This window comes from Aspergillus steynii (genome assembly GCF_002849105.1).
Source record: "Aspergillus steynii IBT 23096 chromosome Unknown P170scaffold_6, whole genome shotgun sequence".
In the NCBI taxonomy this organism is placed as follows: domain Eukaryota; kingdom Fungi; phylum Ascomycota; class Eurotiomycetes; order Eurotiales; family Aspergillaceae; genus Aspergillus; species Aspergillus steynii.
In genome coordinates, this window is record NW_020194403.1 from 134,379 (window position 1) to 153,427 (window position 19,049).

The window sequence follows — 19,049 nt, forward strand, 5'->3', positions numbered from 1 at the left end:
TGGCATGAAGTGCTCTGCTTTTATGCCCCGGGATTGGAGATACACTATAAGATAAAAAAAATATCGGTCTAGCTTAGTGTAAGTTAAATTATTATCCCAGGCACAGACGGCGAGTGCGTCCGGCTGTAGTTAGTACCAACGGCGGACACAGTCATGCATGCAGGCATCCGAGCCTGGATATAACTGAAGCGTGTTTGATCGATCTAAATCCAACCGGTCCATTTCGCTGATTGTGTCCAAGTCAGCCATCGTCATGGACGATGAGGCTCCGCGCAGCTGTAGGAGAAGGTGCTCGAATTGCCGCAGAGCCCGTTCCATCTGGGGCGTAGAGATTGCCTGATCGTCGAACGTGGCGTGTGCCTCGATTGTATTGCCAAACACGGTGCAGGTAACCTGAACTGCGTAGTTTGTGAACTGAGCTACTGTGGATAGCAGTCGTGGGTCCTTTAACAATCGCTCCTTTGCCGCTCTCTGAACATGATTGATTACCAGAAGCGATTGAAACTCACAGGCTGCCGCATGCGAGTCTCCGAGGCGGCTGATATTTTGTAGCCCCCAGTGCTCGTACGCCATGAGGGCGAAATATCGATTTTGAATCTGCTGCAAGAAATCCGCTACATGACATGACGGTCTGACGTGCATCCGACGCGGACTAGTGGCAATCATTGGCCCCAGAATTTGGTCGATTCCATGTACGGGCGTACCCCGGCCGGATGTCGTCAGGCCAAACACGACATCCTTCTTTCCCGTATGCAAGGATATCAGCATTCCCCATGCGCATTGAATTTGTGTTGCCAGTGTGATCTGGTGCGCGGATGGAGGAAGCTTTATTGAAATGCTGCAGGTGGAATTTGGAGCTGGCACATAGATGGCTGAGGGCAGCGCTGGGAAATGTGCCGCGTCGTAGTCTGCCAGCTTTTGTGCCCAGAAGTCTGCCGCTGCGGACTGGACACCTATTTGGTATGCTACGATGGCGCTGAACGATTGATGCGGCAAGGATTGTCCCTGGTATGCTCGTTCAAGCTCGTCAAACAGTACGTTGTTCGACCACTCATCGTATAGTGCATGATGCATTGAGATGACGCAACAGATCGGCCGAGACTGTTTGGATAGGAGCAAAGAGCATCGGCATAGTGCGACACCTAACCCGGACCTGACAGCAAAACTGGAGACATCATCCTCGCTGTCAACGACATATTGCTCCCAGCGTACAGGCGTCCTCGTCGCCACTTGAAAGGTCTTCCCATTTTCATTGTCATGGATGATTCGCGTCCGCAAGATTGGGTGTGCCTGGGAGGTTCGCTCCCACGCGCTGACGAATCGATCCCAGTCCAGACCGGGAGGCACTGTATACTTATGCGTTGCGACATATTGACCTGGGTCTCTGGAAGTGACGGCCATCAGGCCTTCTTGCAAGGCCGGGCAGGGGTAGATGTCTTCTATATCCTCTGGAGACAGATGGCACTGGTCGCAAGCAGCTGTCAGTGCCCGGTCCCTGGTAGCTTCCAGCAGGCTGAAGCAGGGGGGGGGGGGGGGGGGGCTCAGAACCATGGCAGGATCTGTGCCGAGTATCAAAGCCATGTCAAACAAACATGGCTTATCAAAGATCTGGGTAACCAGTAGGTCGTTCCCTTGGCGCTGCGCCATGCTGGCCAGTTTCATAGCGGCAATCGACTCCCCCCCCCTAGGTGGAAGAAGTGATCGTACCGTGAAATATCTTCAGCACCTATACCAAGGACCGCTGACCAGAGCAATTGCAGAGTCTCCTCGGCTGGACTCACCGGACCCTGCTTCATATGAATATTGTACCCGTGATGCCAGTATCCTTTGAGCTGGTCTGGGGTTAGTGCTGCTCCAGCGTGTCTTAGCTGACGTCTATCTATCTTGCCGGACTGCGTGCGTGGCATGGAGGTCAGTGGCAACAGGGCGGTTGGAACCATGTAAAGAGGCAAAGTCTCCTGCAGTTTGCGGTGGATTGCAGAAGACTTGTTCAAGAATTCCTGGCTTGGTGGCGCAATGATGCCCGCGTCTCGAATCGAGCCCCCGTTTGGCTCATTGACAAAGGCCAGCAGCAAGGATGAGTCTTGGGCTCCCTGAGGACGCTGGATGACTTCGGCGGCCACGTCGCTGGCGGGATCAAAGTGCTGTCGAACGTGAAAGACTAATTCCTCCAGCTCGATACGCTGACCACGCAACTTTATCTGGTTATCCTTTCTGCCAGCAATGCGCAACGTCCCACGAGATGTCCACTGGGCTAGGTCACCAGTAAGATACAGTCGGCCCGGCTGATTACGTTGTCGGAATTGCTTAAGCCACCTCGGCGCCTCAATGTAAGCCTCGCGCGTCTTGTCCGGCTTGTCAAGGTATCCACGCGTTACCATCGGGCCTTCCAATAGAAGTTCGCCCGTGGCTCCAATAGGCATCAGGCGAGAGGGATCATGTCGGTCCACAATCCATCCTACGGTGCCCTGCATCGGGCCCACGGATCCCAGGAGGGAGGTGTCCGCCTTTACAACCCCCGCTGCGCAGACGACGGAGGCCTCGGCCGGACCGTATCCGTTAACAAGGTGTAGGCGTGCAGCCCAGACGTTGACCACGTCTCGTGAAATTGATTCCCCTAGCAGTACGAGGGTCTGCAAAGTCGGTACCTGCGTTGGATGAATCACACTCACAGCCGACGGGATCAACATCGCGACATTGATGCCATGCCGTTGGATATAGAGACTCAGATAGGACAGACGTGTCTCTTCCGACGGAATGAATGTCGTTGCGCCCAGTACCAAAGGGGCAAAGGTGTCGTATAAACTCACGTCGAATGCGTACGCAGTGAATTGCAGCACACGGCTCTTGGGTGTCAAGCCCAATGCACGGTGGGTATGGTGGATACAAGTCGCCAGGTTACCATGTTCGACGACGATGCCTTTGGGAGCTCCTGTACTCCCAGAGGTGAAGACAACAAATGCCGCGTCTGATGGAACAGTGGAGGGTAGCGATAAGGATTTGCCGACTGCTGGACCGTCTTCCATGATATCCGGAATACAGTGAATCGGGACCTTGTAGGCCAACGCGCCTTCCATCAATTGTCACTGTTCCGAATCGCAGAGAATGAGCTCGGGCTTGATCGTCGTGAGCATCTGTGCCACTCGGCCCAGGGGAAGCTTCGGGTCAATATTTGCACAGGCACCTCCAGCTCGGAGAACAGCCAACATAGCGACGACTGGCCAGATGCTTTTGCGAAAGCATAATGGGACGACTGCACCTTGACGGACCCCGAGCCGTTGGAGCTGATGCGCCAGGCGGGCAGTCGATGCCTCAAGCTGGCTGTATGTCAGCTCTCCGTCCCAGGAAGACACTGCAAGCTTCTCCGGCCACTCGTCAACTCGATCTAGGAACATTTGGTGCACGACGCTCTCATATGGCACGGGAACCTTGTCATTCCACTGATGAAGAGTGGTCAAATCCTCGGTGCTGACCAGCTCAATCTCTTTAATCTGGTGGCTAGCATCCAGGCAGATTTGCTGCACCATATGCTCAAATTGTGACAGAAGACGAGTTGCGTCGTCTTCAGACAAGACTTGGGGATCGAACGCGGCAGTAACGCTGGCTGCTCCGCTCTTCTCGTTCAAATCGCATACCAGCTCAAAGGCGTAGCTCGAGACACTGGCATAGTCCAGGAACTCCTGTTGCAGGAGAAGAAGGTTTTGCTCCCGCTCGCCTCGTCGCTGGTGCTGCACGAGCAGGTGGCTCTGGAATCCACAAGCAGCCTGCGCCTCAGCAGTGATACGTTGAATGTGTTGCAGTCCCGTCTGCTCCATGGGAATAATGCGCGCCCCGTGCTCCTGGACCGCGTGGAGCGTGTTCTCGATAGACTGACCGATGTCTACGTGAGTACGCAGGGGAAAAGTGGCTAGTGTCGGACCGGTGATCTGATCGATGCCCGCGGTGGCGGCGCTGCGGCCGCTGACGGTGACCCCGAACACCACGTCGGACGAATCAGTGTATGTGGCGAGGACAATCGCCCAAACGGTTCGGAATATCGTTGTCATCGTGGCCCCGAGTCCCTTGTGTGCACGGGGAATGTCCATAATCCGGGATACCGTTGCACTTGGCCTCGGCGTCTTCATCCCCACCGGCAGAGCAGGAAAAACAGATGCCTCCAGATGTTGGAATTCGGCTGTCCAGAACGCCTGTTGCCTATCTGTGTCCGCAGTCGTAAGATCCTTGATGAACTGGTTGAATGCGCGACTTGTCGGAGTTGCCCCACGGTACGCGGCTTCTACCTGGTCCAGGAACAGGTTCATTGACACGGCGTCGTAGATTGCATGGTGCATTGTCACGACCAGATGCGATATTTTCAGGCTTTCCTGGGGCTCGACCCATCCAAATCGTAGCAGTGGATGGCCGAGCTTCATTGGACGAGTGCTATCCAGCTCGAGATAGTCGGCCACATTCGTCGCTTCTTCCCATTGCAGGCGATGGCTTCGCGGCAGGATTACCACCTGCGTGATGCCGTGCATCTGCGTAGCGACCGTGCGGGTGCGGAGAATGGGGTTCACGTCTACCACAATCTGCCAGGCCTGTCGGAGTCGTGCCGGGTCAGTGTTGCTGGCGACCGTGTAAACCCATTGTGCCGTATACTTCCCCGTTTCCCGGGCCGACAACGCCATCAAGCCTTCCTGCATAGGTGTGCATGGGTAAATGTCTTCGATATGTGTCGCATCAAGCCGGCACACTCGCGCAGCCTCCACTCGAATGGTCTTCACCGCGTCATCGGGTATAAGTGAGAAGGCCGGCACAGGATCAATATTGATCGAGTCTCCCACTGGGCGTACTACCGAGGCGAGTTCTGACAGAACTGGCGATTGGAAGATTTGCTCCATAGTGACCTGCCATCCGGCGCTACGTGCCGACTTTACCAGCGCCATAGCCAGCAGAGAATCACCGCCCAGTCGGAAGAAGTGACTGTCAGCCCAGATCTGACCTTGGGGAATGTGCAGGAGCTGCGAAAACAGAGCTCGCAGTCCTTGCTCGCATGGAGTAGCTGCGGGCGGGCGCTCTACATGCGAGGTTTCCCATTTGTCTAGAGTCAGCGCAGCTAGAGCCTGCCGTATAGACTTTCGATCCATCTTGCCCGTCGGTGATCGGGGAACATGGCGCAGGGGTAAGAAGATAGCCGGCACCATGAAAGCAGGGAGCACCGAGTGCAAATGATGATCCAGCCGTGCCACATGCTCCCTGAACGCGTCATCTGGGACACCAATCAGACTGCCGTCACCCAGGTCCAATCCTTCGGCGGCATCGTCAGAGCGCAAACAAGCCAGCAGGATGGGTTTGCGGCCGGGTCGAGGCACAAAGTCCACCACGGCCTCACAGGCGCCATCCCCGAAGGCACGAATGATGGATTCGATCTCGCCCAGCTCCACACGCTGGCCGGAGATCTTGACTTGCGTATCCTTGCGTCCCAGGTACCGCAGTTGCCCGGTGACTGTGTACTCTACCAGATCTCCCGTGAGGTACGCTCGACGGCCAGTTCCAACCCGGAATCCGGACAACCATTGCGGATCCGACAGGAAGGGTAACATGGATTCGCCGACACGATGATGGAGGTATCCTCGACTAACCCCAGGGCCCTCCACGACCAGCTCGCCAACTGCACCGACCGGAACGAGGCGACCCGGGTTCTGCGGCTCGACAACCCAGGTGGCCACTGACTGGAGCGCCTTGCCAATGATGCGCGGATCTGCTGCCTCGTCCGGGTAATGATGGGCAGTGGCGATGATCGAGCACTCAGCCGGGCCGTATAGGTTGAATAGTTGTACGTTGGGTGCCCAGGTTTGAAGGTCGGATGCCGACACAGACTCTCCGGTCAAGCATACCGTTTGCAGACTGGGCACCTCCGCAGGATGAATGAGACGAGCTACAGACGGAGTGATAATCACCCACGTCGCACGAAAGGCGGCCATAGTGGCTGCAAGCGTGTTGTGGCAATCCTCGGTCCTTGGAATGCACAGACAAGCGCCCGCCAACAATGACACCAGGTGGTCAAACACGCTGTTGTCGAAAGAGTAGGAGGCAAATTGGAACATGCGGTCCGACGACGTCAAATTAGAGCTTTTGATGGTAGCTATCATTGACGCATAGAAAGAGTGGTGTTCAACAACCACTCCTTTAGGGCGCCCCGTCGACCCGGAGGTGAAGACGGCGTATAAGGCATTCTGGCTGGTCACGGTGCTTTCAACTCTGGTCTCCCTATCTTGATTATGGGGGATGTCGCCTCCTATCACCACAACTTCACGGCCCAATTGCTCCCCAACAACCGCCTGTTCGGGTCTTGTGAGTATCAAGGCCGCGTGTAACTGGTCGCACATACCGCGCAATCGATCCACTGGATGCCCGGGGTCCATCAGCGCGAAGGCGCCCCCAGCCTTTATTGTGGCCAGGATTGCAACCGGTGTCCACCGACTCTTGACCATGCAAATAGCGACAAAGATTTCCGGTCCAATCCCGCGGGTCTGTAGGTGCCGGGCTAGCACCGAGGCAGCTGCATCTAACTCGCTGTATGTCCATCGACCGTCCCAGGAGTCCACTGCAATCGCATTTGGATTACTTCGGCAGACAGTCAGAATGCGCTCGTACACGCACGTCTCACAGTCCTCGGGCTCGTGTTGGTTCCATTGCCTCACAAGCCGGGTGTCGGAGGGGCCGAAAAGGTCCACTTGGGGCGGCGAAGACCCCGGCTGGCTCACGATGTGGGAGAAGGCCAGGCAAATGGCGTCGGCCAATGCAGTCGCCTGTTCGGATGACAGCAGAGACGACCAGTACTTGATAGCCCCATGCCTGTCGTTGCTGTCCCATTCCATCTCCACCATGATGTCATACTAGACAGAACCCCTTCCATTAGCTACGACGATCCACCATGGCTTGTGGCAGCGGTGATACGACACTTACCTCCGTGGGATCCCTGCGATCCAGCTCCTTCACCGTGATGGACGTTTGGTTGGAGCTCTCCGTTGATTGGCCGGGAGGAAATGTCATGCTGGTGTTGAATAGGCGTTCACCTTTGAGGCCGAGTCTGTGTTGGATCTGCGACAAAGGCACCCGCTGATGCCTCCAGGTCTCAATCAGATTGGCCTGCACCCTTTGCACGGTGTCCTGAAGCGACGAACTGCGTGCGAAATCTATCCGGCACACCATATTAATGAAGGGCCCGACGGCCTGGTCAATCCCTGATAGCGGCACATCGCGTCCAGTTTTAGAGAGACCGAGTGCAATCGGCTCGGTTGGTCCAGTCCTTCCAGTTTGGGGAAAAGGCATGGCTCAAGGCCAGCCAAATGAGAGGCCCAAAACTGCAGATGCTCGTCATTATTGAGGTGCGCGAGGTAGGACACGTACTCTCGGTATTCACATAGGACCCCTAGGTCCGGGCTCATGTCGTCCTCGTAGAATCCTGCTAAGTCATGCATAATAATCGAAGTGGACACGGCATCTACCATCGCATGTGAAGTTTGCAGCATCGCCCAAACACAGGTCGACGACCGGATGTGCAGAGTAAGTCGTGGCCTACAAGAATCCTGGGCTTGCTCCATCAGATGCGTTGGGTCCTGAATCACGCCATGCGTCCGGGTGACATCAGGGAAGGCCTCTTCGAACACCACCTGAACGGCGAAGTGCTGGGAAGTAGCATTCGTGTAGAATCGACTGCGGAGGATAGAATGCCTAGCACATACTCGTCGCCAGGAGTCTTCTAGACAACTGGGATCCAGCGGCCCACCGGTGGTAGCGACAATCTCCCACACTAATTTCATCTGATAAAGTTCCGGGCGCCGAATCTGGCTGACCAGTATCCCTTCTTGAACCGGTGAGCAGGAGAACGCGTGCTTGACGTCGGCGGTGTCGCGCACCAGTGCTGCCAAATCGCCATCGCCGACGGTCACATCCGACGACGCTTGCCGGGTCTCCCAGGCAGGGTTAGCCTGCTTCACTGGTGTCTCTTGAACCCGTCCTATGGCCTCGGCGATCTTCTCAATCGTCTGGTGCGCGAGGATATCGGAAAGGGTCAGCTGGTGCAGATGTTGCTCCTCTGCACGATTTACCATCTTCATGGCCAGGAGCGAGTCACCCCCGAGGCGCAAAAAGCTGTCCACAATGCCAAATGCTGCTCCGTCCACTTGCAGGACGGTCGCGAACAGCCGGTGGAGGGCCTTCTCCGTCATGCTTCGGGGATGCACGATTTCCTGTGGCGGCGAATCGCTTGGGGTCCTGATTCCCCAGGAGCGGTACGTCTGTCGTCTTGAGGCCACCATGACCCAGGTCTGAGATGGCCCCGGATTGCAGAAATGCAACCAGCGCTGGCCCGTCATGCCCATCCGCCGGAGTGGCGGCCTCTACAATCACGCGGTCCAAAGATGCCGTGCGCCGAATCTGGTATTCAATCTCGCCCAGCTCCACGCGCATGCCTCGCACTTTGACTTGTGTATCTCGACGCGTGATGTAGCGAAGGCTGCCGTCGGACTCATATTGCACGAGATCGCCGGTTCGGTATACTCGACACGGTACACCTGGACGCAACGCCTCCCACCAGTCCGGCTGTTGCAGAAATGCTGCGGCGGTTCTAGGAGGATTGTTGAGATAGCCTAGGGCCAAGGCCGGCCCTTCAATCACCAGCTCGCCCACGCTGCCCACTGGGGCCAGACGGTTGGGGTTGGCGGGATCGACCAGCCACAGATTGGCCGTAGGTGACGTTCCAATCGTTCTTCTGTCGACCGGCTCTTGAATCGGCCGGGACACGCAGCAGACGCCGGCCCATTCAGTGCATCCAAATCCCTGACATAGCTGCACGCACGGGGCCCACTGCCGGATCTGTCGCGTCCCCAGCGGCTCTCCTGTCAGGATCAGTGTTTGCAAGTCCGCTAGCCCTCTCCCGGGGTTCAGCGATCCGGCCGTGGCTGTCGTCAAATATGCCCAGCTGATGCGCATCGCCTGCATGATTTCCGTCAGTCGATTCAGGCAGTCCGCGTCTGATGGAATGCAGATGGTGGCGCCCGCCACCAGAACACAGTATATCTCAATTAGGGATACGCCAAAGCTGTATGACGCAAATTGCAACGCCCGGCTGCCCGGTCCGAGGTGCAAGGCATCGGCTTGCGCCTCCACATTGGCCAACGCCCGGTGGGATACGACGCATCCCTTGGGCTGCCCCGTGCTTCCTGAGGTAAACAGCACGTACGCCGGACTGTCGCGGTCAATATCGCACAAGAGTGGCAGGTTCCGCACGTTGTGGTCGCCCACCGCATGGTCTATCAGGCTTGGGGAGACCACGACTACTTCCTCCACCAGCGCGGCCATCGTCTCTGCAAAGGGCGGCGCAGTCACCCCCAAGCGAGCCTGTGTTTGGTTCACAACTTGGCGCATTCGCTCAGCCGGATGCGAAGGGTCAACGGGGACAAAAGCGCCTCCGGCCTGCATCACGGCCCCTTCGGCCACTATGGCCCACAGGGAACGTGGGAAGCACACGGGGACCATTACACCCGGCCCAACACCGGCGGCACGCAGACGGTGGCCAAGCCCTGCGATCATCCAATTCAACCCTGCATAGGTGAGCTGTCCATCCCAGGCGTCAATTGCCGTGGCTTCTGGTCGTTGCCTGGCGTGCTCTCGGACCACATCCAGGATCAGCCTGTCAGTCCCAGTCCCGTTCCATGGTTTTTTATTCCACTTCTGCGCATCGGTCAGGTTCTGCGAGCTGAACAGGCTCAGGTCACCGATCTGTCGCTCTGGGCTCTTCGCCAGCTCTTGTACCGCTTGGCACAATGTGGTGGCGACGTTGCTCGCCTGTCGGTCTGACATTGTCTGGCGCGTACAAACCAGTCGTAGCCGCATCGACTGTGCCGAGCTGTTCAGATTCATGAGAACGAGTACGTCGTGGGCACCGTGACCCTATCTCTTTGTCAGTTCCCCAGCTGGCTACAAACATAGTCTCCATGACATACCTCTCCTGTGTTTATCACAGGATTGAGCCACTGCGTCTCCTCCGTGTCTTGGTCCCAAGCCGTGAGCACCACCGTGTTATGCGCAGTCCCATGGCTCTTGTCGACACCGGTCTGGCCTTCCTACGATGTCAGAAAGTCTTCGACCCGGATCTTTGGGGTCAATGACCATCGCTGAAGATCAAGCTGGCCTTGGGACAGCCGCTGCTCCGTCACCTCCGCGGCGCCCATTACAACACAGTCCGTTTCGGCATATTGCCCTACGACGATGGCCCAGCCAGCCTGGACTAATCGCGTCACAGAAATGTCTCGTAACTCGCAGAAACCGAGCGTCTTGTTTAGCAACGCCGACGAGGATTCGATCTCATGGACCAGAATAGTCCCGTCCCCCTCGTCTCGGTCGTTCAAAAACGGGAATATGCCTTCGTTCAATTCGTGTTTGCTTTCACTCATCTCGGTCTTTTATGTATATTCCGATCCGCCTGGTACTTCAGGCAATTTCAGGCACGTAGATTCAGTAAATTGATTACTCTCTGAAATGGCTGGCAAACAACGATATCTTAAGGCGCGGGTTGGTTTCGGTGAATGCGGTGAAATGTTGACGGCTATCAGTGGCCAGGACGTCATCTTCGTCCCCATCGTCTACCTGCAGTCAACCAATTGGACGATTGCAAGGATCCTTGTGCCATGCCTTCTTGGTGGCGGTCTCGAAATCGATGTTTTTCTTGGACCTCGGCCAGACACTCTCCATGGCTGACGTCGCCAACAGCTGATTTCCTAGCGTGCCTGTCTAATTTCAGCTACAGCTCTGCAGCATAGAATTGGATCCATCTTCCGTCATGCACCATCCAGCATCTCGAAGCTGCCCTTTCTTTTTTCTTTCTCTCCGTCCCGTACAGGTGGCAGGTGACGGTTCGCATCGCCTAGTCTATACCGCTTCTCCTAGGAAATTAAGCACCGTGTCTCGGCTTTTCATTCAGGCCTCTGTGGCCGTATCCCTTGCGTCCTTCTTAGCAGAGAAGCCAGTCAAGATAGTGGTGATATACTCGCCCTTGTGTTCCCTATCCCTTACCGGAAACTATAAATGCAAGGATCTGCAAGAGCAACACCGTGTGAAATGCAGGAAGATCCGAAGGCTTGGGTGTGGGTTATTCGTCACCGACTGGATCCAATGTTGCGGTCATTTTTCCGTGCCAACAGCCCCTTTGCAAGCATATCCTAGCTGGCAGTATCAATCCGGCCTTCTATAAAGTCAATTTGGACTCGTCCAACATAATCTTTCCACAGACGCTCTAAAAACTTTATCCTCTTTCATCTTCTGAACAATGGAGTCCCAGCATTTTGGATGGCGGCCGCTCGACGTTGCCGTCATTGGAGGTGGAATCGGTAAGGCCTTCCACCACAAGCGCTGTGCAAGGGCATTAATCGCCTGTTCTAGGAGGGTTGGCTGCTGCGACGTCGCTACGACGGGCAGGCCACGCCGTCACGATATACGAACGAGCAGACTATGCGGGTGAGGTGGGCGCCTCTATTAGCTGTGGCGCCAATGGCACCCGGTGGCTGGAAGACTGGAATGTCGATATCAGCGTGGGTCGGCCGATTGTGATTGAGAAATTGATTCGACACGACCTCGAAACTGGGGAGGTCCAGGATGTCTATGACTTGGCAGACTATGCCGTACGATGGAAATACGCGAGTCTCCATTCTGGCCAACGAGGACCAGGCTGACGAGCCAGCCCTACTACAACTTCTACCGAGTGGACATGCACGCCATGCTGATGCAATCCGCCACCGGTCCCGGACAAGGAAAACCAGCGGTCCTGAAGCTAAATCATGCCTGTGAAACCGTCGACCATCGTACGGGGGTCGTGACGTTCCGAAGTGTAACCAGGGCGCGCCATGACTTGGTGATTTGCGCTGATGGTGTCGGCGTGAGATTTTCTTTCTCTGAATATGCGTGAGCAGCCCTGACGAAAAGGTCTATCTTTCATCATGCAGTCCGCCGTGCGTCAGTCCCTGGGGATCCATCCCGAACGGAAAGCAGCCACATCGACTTCGTATCATTGCATCATTCCGACGGCCAAAGTGCGTCGCCTCGGCCTCCCGGACATGTCGGTTCATAACGCCCTGGAGTATTGGGGCGGCCACGGCCCGAGCAAGATCATCTTTTCGGCTTGTCGCGGGGGTGAGATACACTCCTTCTACACGTTCTTTGCGAACCCCAGGGGAGAGACGGCCGAGGAGGGCTGGGATTTTTCCGGGTCGCGAGAGCAGCTTCTGGCGCCCTTCCCCAAGTTGGATCCCGCCCTGCGCGCTGTGTTGAGCCATGCCGGCGACATAAAGCCCTGGCGCCTTTACGTCCACAGCCCATACCCCCGCTGGCATCGTGGTCGCACCGGTCTTCTGGGTGATGCGGCTCATCCGATGCTCCCCGATCAGAGCCAGGGGGCCTGTCAGGCCATCGAAGATGCCGCCGCGCTGGGCATCATCTTTGGCCCGCGTTACACATTCACCGCAGACGTGGCCGCCGGTCTGCGCCTGTACGAGCAGGTTCGCAAACCGCGCGCCAGCCGTGTACAGGAAGCCAGTGCCCGAGCTCGTGAGAACCTCTCGGAGCGCATCGGCTTCTCCAGCCAGAAAGATAGCAGCCTGTACAAAGTAGCCCATAAAGGACAGAAGTTGACTATCGAGGAAGTCAATGAGTATGTGATCTATTGCGCTCTCGGCCTGGTCAAGCATAATCCCAGCGCTAATTCTCCCTGCAGATACGATATACATGGCCATATCGCAACGCAGGCCAGAAGTCTTCTCTCACGACGGATGGAACCAGGCACGCTCGCCTCGCAGCAGCACAAGGCAGAGCGACTATCTCGACTCTAACGAGGCCATGTGTGCGAAAACCGGGATCTTTAGCTATAGAACCCTGTAGTGCAGAATGCGGATGCTCACTTTCTCTGCGATTGAACGGACCCAAGTTGCCCGAAGTCTCAGGCCCTTCGTTCGATCTCCACGATCGCGTGCAGAAAGCCAGCAGAAACTCGATAAACGGCCAGTGAGTGTTTAGATGGTCCTTACTGGTATGGTAGCATTTCCCCGAGCTGTCTCATTGGTTGAGAATGGCACCTCCTAGATCTTAACCCCCTTGCATCGCACCGCGTCACTGGAAATCAAGGGGAGCTGAGGACGGCGCTGGCACCACCCTCGCCTGTTTCACCGACTTCTCATGCAATGACACGTCTTGAGTCCTGAGTCTTTGTCGAATATAAAAAGGAAAACCTGTCCCAGCGGAGTTCGACCCGTCTCCCTTCGTTGCAGCCAAATACCCTGGCATTATTCACCAACATGCATCATAGCGGCATGGGGGCGATGGCAGAGTGATTAGACCCCGATCAGGAGCTAAATACCGCCAACAGGCCTTCTTCTCGCCACGCACAATGAGCAGCCCGGCAGGTATAGTGTACAAGAGCTTCAGGGAAACGGAATCGTCTCGAAAATATCCCTAGCAGGCGACAAAACACGCCGCCCTATCCAAGTCACGATCGATGCATTTACTGTAACCCTCTCTCTGACCATTGACAGCTGCTCGTATGCAAGCATATCAAGCTAACCATGACCAGGTGAGTGGCTGGGTCGACATTCTCACGTTTGAAACGATGGTGGAGGTCGAAGTATGTGGCATCCACCTGGGCGTGTTCCACGGCATCGCCAGCCAGACCCTACAGATAGACCTAGCCTTGCAACTTGTGGTCGGGAACCTGAAGCTGGAAATGAACGCGTTCGACGACATCTGGGTCCACATCGATAACTTGCCGGGGGAGAAGGGCAAGGCCGTGGAGGCCTTGAACTGCAAGCGATCCGTTTTGGCGCAGCATCTGCAGGAGCTTCCATGTGAGCCATGGGTGCCCGTCAGATAGAATAGACCTACAATTAGGTTACCTGTACACAGCGCTTCAAAGAAATCTTTGATGATTTCGCTAAATGTCACTCGCTATCTACTACTAAGGGGCCCAAAGTATGGCGGCCACCTCGGACCAATGCATGTTAGATTCCCCTTCTCATTGGAAAGCCGGGGAGTACAAAGAGAGGAAAGGACTTCCACAGGCCGCTGAAAGTTTCTAGACTTGGCTCAAACCCATGATCCAGTCAAGACTGCCGCGGCCGGAACTGGACCAACGGTCCCTCGACGGCGGAGGTCATCCAGCCTTTGAAGCCGTAATCACATCGTGTGGATTGCCCGCCACAGCATGGAGCTTCCGGAGCCAGGCGCATGTCGTAGAGAAAGATGGCGCGTGCCACGGAGACATTGAGTTCGATCCAGGCTAGACGCCAGCCAACGCAGGAGCGCGGACCGATGCCGAACGGACAGAAGGCTTGCCAGACCGTCTTGACGCTTTCCTCGTCGGTACCGGCCCTCACGTCTGCAATCCAGCGCTGTGGGTGAAACTCGTCGGCCGCCCAGAAATAACGCGGATTGCGCTGAATGGTGTAGATGGAGGTACCCACGGTCATTCCGGCCGGGATATACTCGCCATCGACGGTGATGCCGCCCGTCTGGACCTTGCGAGGCGGCACCCCCGAGACCGAGGGGATCAGTCGCATGGTCTCGTTGACGCAGGCACGTAGGAACTCGCAGCCGTTCAGTTGCGGCCCCATGCAGATCTCCTCCTCGTTGGAGAATGCCGTCCGGATTTCCTGCGTCAGTCGAGCACGCACATCCGGATGATGGGCCAGGTAGAAGAATACAGCACTCATGGCCGTGGACGTGGTGTCCGATCCTGTGAGCTTTTGTGTCAGCGTTGGATGCAGGAATGGCAAGTCGATGCATGGCAGGGCATACCAGCAGTCAGCAGCAGCATCGACTCCAGCCACAAATCCTTCTGTGTAAAGGTCTGGCCGGTCTTGGGATCCGTCGCGTTCATCATCGTGTAGAACAGGTCTTTCTGCTTGATGTCGTTGCCCAGGCGTGCCCGGGTCTCTGCGCGCTGGCGGATCCAACTGCCGGCCTCGAGCATCTCCCGGTACTGCGTCGCCAGCAGCACGCGGTCGATCTTCCAGTCAAACACCTTGGGTTGCACGATACACTGTCCATATGGTCAGTTCGTCTGTCGAATAGGAGGCAAGGAGGTCATGCCATCATCGTCCGCTGTCCGATCTTCTGGATGACGGACGGGAACCATCGCAACTCGGGCGAGTGCAACATGTGGAAGTCCTCGTCGTAGCAGAGACCACTGATGATGTCGAATGCCAACCAGCCGCAGATTCGACCCATATCCTTCGTCGGCCCCCAACCATCTTCAGACTCACCGCTCCCGGTGCTCCACGGCCGGTCGTCGTGGCACAGCAGGGCCGTAAAGTCGCGGATATTCATCAGGAAGCGCTCCTGGACGGATCGCAAGCCCGGATCGGAGAAGACCTGGCCCATGATCCGCCGTTTGAACCCGTGCACGGTCTTGTCGACCGCGGTGATGGTGTTGGGCGTACGTCGGCTGGCACTCATCGAGGCGTAGCCCTCGGCCTTGTGCACGTTGGCGCGCGCGCCGTAGATGACGCCCATCCCGGTGTGAGTATTGAAGCTCAGCGAGCTGGGTCCGAATCGCATGACATCGCCTGCGCGTCGTGAGCCTTGAACTGAGGCCGGGCAGGCGCATCGTGATCGTCGTCGATCAGCTCTTACCGTACTGCTCATGCCAGTGGCGGACCTGGAGATGCAGGTCCCCGCGCCAGGCGTAAAACGTGGTATACCAGTTCGAGATGGCCGCCAGCCGGGGTCCGGGGTATTTCGCGAAGGGGTGGAGGAACAGTCGATAAACAATCAAGGCACCGACCTGCAGCCAATCCCGGTTAGTATCCCAGCACAAGTGATGTGATATCGAACGGATACCGAGCCTAAGAACACACATATAGAAGCAGAGACGCCGTCACGGCGGCAGCCAGCGTGAAGCTCATGACCCTTTGGGGCAGGGTTGCTCGAAGGCAAAGGAATTCCTTCTCTGGTGAGGTAAATTGGCCTTGCCGTGCTTGGTCTTGTTGCTTTTCAGCGTTGTGTCCTGCGACGTATACTCTCGTACTGTCGTCCTTTCAATAGTGTGTCTGCAGGGAATAGGAGTCACCCACGCCACGTCACCGGGACTGCGCAGCGAGAGAACCAGGTCATTTCCCACCTTCTCATTTGGGAAGTGGAAATATCTGGCGTCATTGGCGATCTTACTGCATACAGCTTCCCGGCGACCATGGATCCCTGATCGACATTGGCGGTGCATCTGAAGGGCCGGGCTGGCCGTGATGTCACTCGCGACGGAGGCCTTTTCCGTCTCTCAGATTGGGTTGAGACGGTCTGAGTCGGTCGTCCTCTGGCCGCCGGAGCTCATTGGCGACCCTGAGGAGCCAGCATCTGGCAGGATGCGGTCGGGTGGAACTGGCAGGCTTGGTTCGAGTGGGTCGTGTCTTATCTCAGGTTTTTTCGACCCTCTTAGGGCCAGATCGGCTGCTCCACCGACAGATCACATCCACGGCTTGCATAGGGTTGCTGCCGTGCGTGCCCTGGGTCCGCCGTACCTCTACCAATGATTGTGAGCGTAATGCTGGCCCGGCGACATGGTGTTTTGTTCGTTCGATCTCGGCCGCAGTCCGTGGCCCGGTAGTGCGCACTGAGCATCAACCTCAGCGTGATTCATGGTCAGCATACAGAGTATTAGACGCAGCAATCGACTAATCGTTCTCGGGGATCGACCGAACCGCGCTGAAAATTTTCTCCCAACGCAGCCATGGATCGTCGGGCTGCATCGAACATTCTTATGCCGGTCGATTGTCGCCATCCACGAGCTCGATAGTCTGTTGTCTCCTCTGCAGACCATCGACCGGACAAGATGACGGGCGAAGCACCGCAGTCGACCAAGACGCCTCTTTGGCGACTGATCTTCGATCAGGGTGCCGTCACGCAGCCGGTGATCGATCATGCCTACGAGGGCGCCGGCACCGACAAGGATCCCTTCGTGGTCAATTGGCTGGAGAATGATCCGCGCGATCCCATGAAGTACTCGGCCGTGGCCAGGTGGCTGATCACCTTCCTGGTGGGCATCGCTACCATGGCCGTCGCCCTCGTCTCGTCCGCCTACACTGGCGGCATCGTCGAGGTGGTGACCGACTTTCGCATCAGCGAGGAGGTGGCCATCCTGGGCATCTCGCTGTTTGTCGTCGGGTTTGCGGTTGGTCCCTTGGTCTGGGCGCCTCTCAGTGAGATCTACGGTCGTCGATTCATCTTCATCGCCAGCTCCTTTGGCCTGACCACGTTCACGGCCGCGTCGGCGGGCTCGCAGAATATCTGGACACTCATTATCCTGCGCTTCTTCGCCGGCTGTCTGGGTTCGGCGCCATTCGCCGTCGCTGGCGGCGTGATTGCCGACTGTTTTCCGGCCATCAGTCGCGGACTGGCCAGCGGTTTGTACTGCGCCGCGCCTTTTCTCGGGCCAACCCTGGGGCCCATTATCGGCGGCTTTCTGTCCGAGTCGGCCGGATGGCGCTGGGTCGAGGGCCTGCTGGCCGCCTTCTCGGGGTTGCTCTGGATCATCATCATCCTTACGCTGCCCGAAACCTACGCCCCTGTCCTGCTGCGCAAGCGCGCCGCGCGCCTGTCGTCCATCACGGGCAAGGTCTATCGCAGCAAGGTCGACGTCGACCAGGGCAAGAAATCGGCCGGCGCCGTGCTGAAGACTGCCCTGTCGCGACCCTGGGTGTTGCTGATTCGCGAGCCCATCGTGCTGCTCCTGTCCATCTACCTGTCCATTATCTACGGAATGTCAGTCACCGAACCTCCTTGCTGACCAGGGTTCCCCTTCCATCTGCCGTGCAATTGCTAACGAACTCAATGGCCTGCAGTCTGTACCTGCTATTTGCCGCCTATCCCATCGTCTATCAGCAGGGTCGTGGCTGGAGCGAAGGGATCGGCAGTCTTCCCTTCGTGGGTATCCTGGTGGGCATTCTGTTCGCCGTCGTGGCCACCTTCCCCATGTACTTCCGGTATAAGAAGAAGGTCCTGGCGATTCAAGGCCGCGTGCCCCCGGAGGCGCGACTTCCCGACTCCTTCATCGCCGCTCTCGCTCTGCCCGCCGGTCTGTTCTGGTTTGCGTGGACGAACTCGCCATCGGTGCACTATATGGCCTCCATTGCCGCCGGCGTCCCCTTCGGCTACGGCATGGTCATGGTCTTTTTGCCCGTGCTGAACTACCTCATCGACGCCTACACCATCTACGCCGCCTCCGTGCTGGCTGCCAACGCGGCCCTGCGCTCCATCTTCGGCGCCGTCTTTCCTCTGTTCACCACCTACATGTATCGCGATCTCGGCATCCACTGGGCCTCGTCTATTCCCGCCTTCCTGGCCGTCGTTTGCGTACCTATGCCCTTCCTTTTCTATCGCTACGGTGCCGCCATCCGCACGCGCTGCCACTACGCCGCCGAGTCCGATGCTTTCATGGAGGCCCTGTTCGGCAAGATGGCTCAGCCCACCCCGGAGCCCACGAAAGACCAACCGGAGATGACGACCGGTGAAGAAACCAGGCAGGAGCCCGGACATGTCTAATGATCGGTTGCAGGGGATCGAGCGACAGTCGGCATGCTGTGGTTTCATTATCTCTCCTCAGGGTTTATCTAATAATACTTCTTCAGGGTGAAAGGAGGGTTAGCGCACGTCGTGACAGATATTAGTTTAACGGGAATAGACCATAGTGAGGATCATCGTCAGAATGGTAATTACACACTCTCTCTGTCTTTCCTTTGTCTATAATTCAACGGCTACTTACTCCGTTCCACCGTTCCATCATTCAAGGTAATTTGCCACCTACGCATCGGTGGCGGTGCAGCCCCGTGTCTCGTATAGCTTCATAGGCCCCCAACCCACGGTTCAATACTTGGTCCGGATAGCGCTGCAATCGATCATCTTTCCCACAGGAGCCGCAAGAGTCATGATTCATTATTCACCCGTGGGCACTCCAACCCATTGACGTCACGACACAAGTCTCCGGGTAGCCACTTGCATGATAGTCTCGTGGAAGTGATCCACATGGCGAC

At 56.9% G+C, this 19,049-nt stretch overlaps 5 protein-coding genes across 5 annotated transcripts; 3 read left to right on the forward strand and 2 right to left on the reverse strand.

Moving 5' to 3' along the window:
* Positions 1–97: 97 nt before the first annotated feature.
* On the reverse strand, positions 98–10,477 carry P170DRAFT_465890 (acetyl-CoA synthetase-like protein). Its single transcript, XM_024852365.1, has 9 exons — positions 10,203–10,477; positions 9,990–10,109; positions 8,281–9,936; positions 7,393–8,234; positions 6,949–7,165; positions 3,185–6,878; positions 1,708–3,070; positions 510–1,495; positions 98–419 (listed from the first exon to the last, which is right to left on the reverse strand). The coding sequence occupies exons 1-9, from the start codon at positions 10,437–10,439 to the stop codon at positions 130–132; spliced, it is 9,405 nt and encodes a 3,134-aa protein (XP_024701645.1). The 5' UTR covers positions 10,440–10,477; the 3' UTR covers positions 98–129.
* An 834-nt stretch (positions 10,478–11,311) lies between these two features.
* On the forward strand, positions 11,312–12,866 carry P170DRAFT_363559 (FAD/NAD(P)-binding domain-containing protein; the record flags this gene model as incomplete). Its single annotated transcript, XM_024844582.1, has 4 exons — positions 11,312–11,372; positions 11,425–11,663; positions 11,723–11,917; positions 11,985–12,866. The coding sequence occupies 4 exons, from the start codon at positions 11,312–11,314 to the stop codon at positions 12,864–12,866; spliced, it is 1,377 nt and encodes a 458-aa protein (XP_024701646.1).
* Positions 12,867–13,420: 554 nt separating this feature from the next.
* Positions 13,421–13,900, forward strand: P170DRAFT_477227 (uncharacterized protein; the record flags this gene model as incomplete). Its single annotated transcript, XM_024853428.1, has 2 exons — positions 13,421–13,436; positions 13,566–13,900. 2 exons carry the CDS (start codon positions 13,421–13,423, stop codon positions 13,898–13,900), a joined length of 351 nt encoding a protein of 116 aa, XP_024701647.1.
* Positions 13,901–14,129: 229 nt separating this feature from the next.
* Positions 14,130–15,932, reverse strand: P170DRAFT_457035 (cytochrome P450; the record flags this gene model as incomplete). The annotated part of the gene is made up of 5 exons (XM_024851678.1): positions 14,130–14,761; positions 14,824–15,067; positions 15,151–15,593; positions 15,661–15,811; positions 15,885–15,932. 5 exons carry the CDS (start codon positions 15,930–15,932, stop codon positions 14,130–14,132), a joined length of 1,518 nt encoding a protein of 505 aa, XP_024701648.1.
* A 920-nt stretch (positions 15,933–16,852) lies between these two features.
* P170DRAFT_411558 (MFS transporter) lies at positions 16,853–18,695 on the forward strand (the record flags this gene model as incomplete). The annotated part of the gene is made up of 2 exons (XM_024846899.1): positions 16,853–17,781; positions 17,862–18,695. The coding sequence occupies 2 exons, from the start codon at positions 16,853–16,855 to the stop codon at positions 18,559–18,561; spliced, it is 1,629 nt and encodes a 542-aa protein (XP_024701649.1). The 3' UTR covers positions 18,562–18,695.
* Positions 18,696–19,049: the final 354 nt, after the last annotated feature.

Excerpts from the sequence above, each read along its gene's own strand:
- P170DRAFT_465890 (XM_024852365.1), bottom strand. The coding sequence starts at position 10,439 with ATGAGTGAAAGCAAACACGAATTGAACGAAGGCATATTCCCGTTTTTG. Across the intron at positions 8,235-8,280 it reads GTGGCCTCAAGACGACAGAC|GAAATCGTGCATCCCCGAAG; the intron begins GTACCGCTCCTG and ends TCGCCGCCACAG. Across the intron at positions 1,496-1,707 it reads GGTGCTGAAGATATTTCACG|GGACCGGGCACTGACAGCTG; the intron begins GTACGATCACTT and ends GGAAGCTACCAG.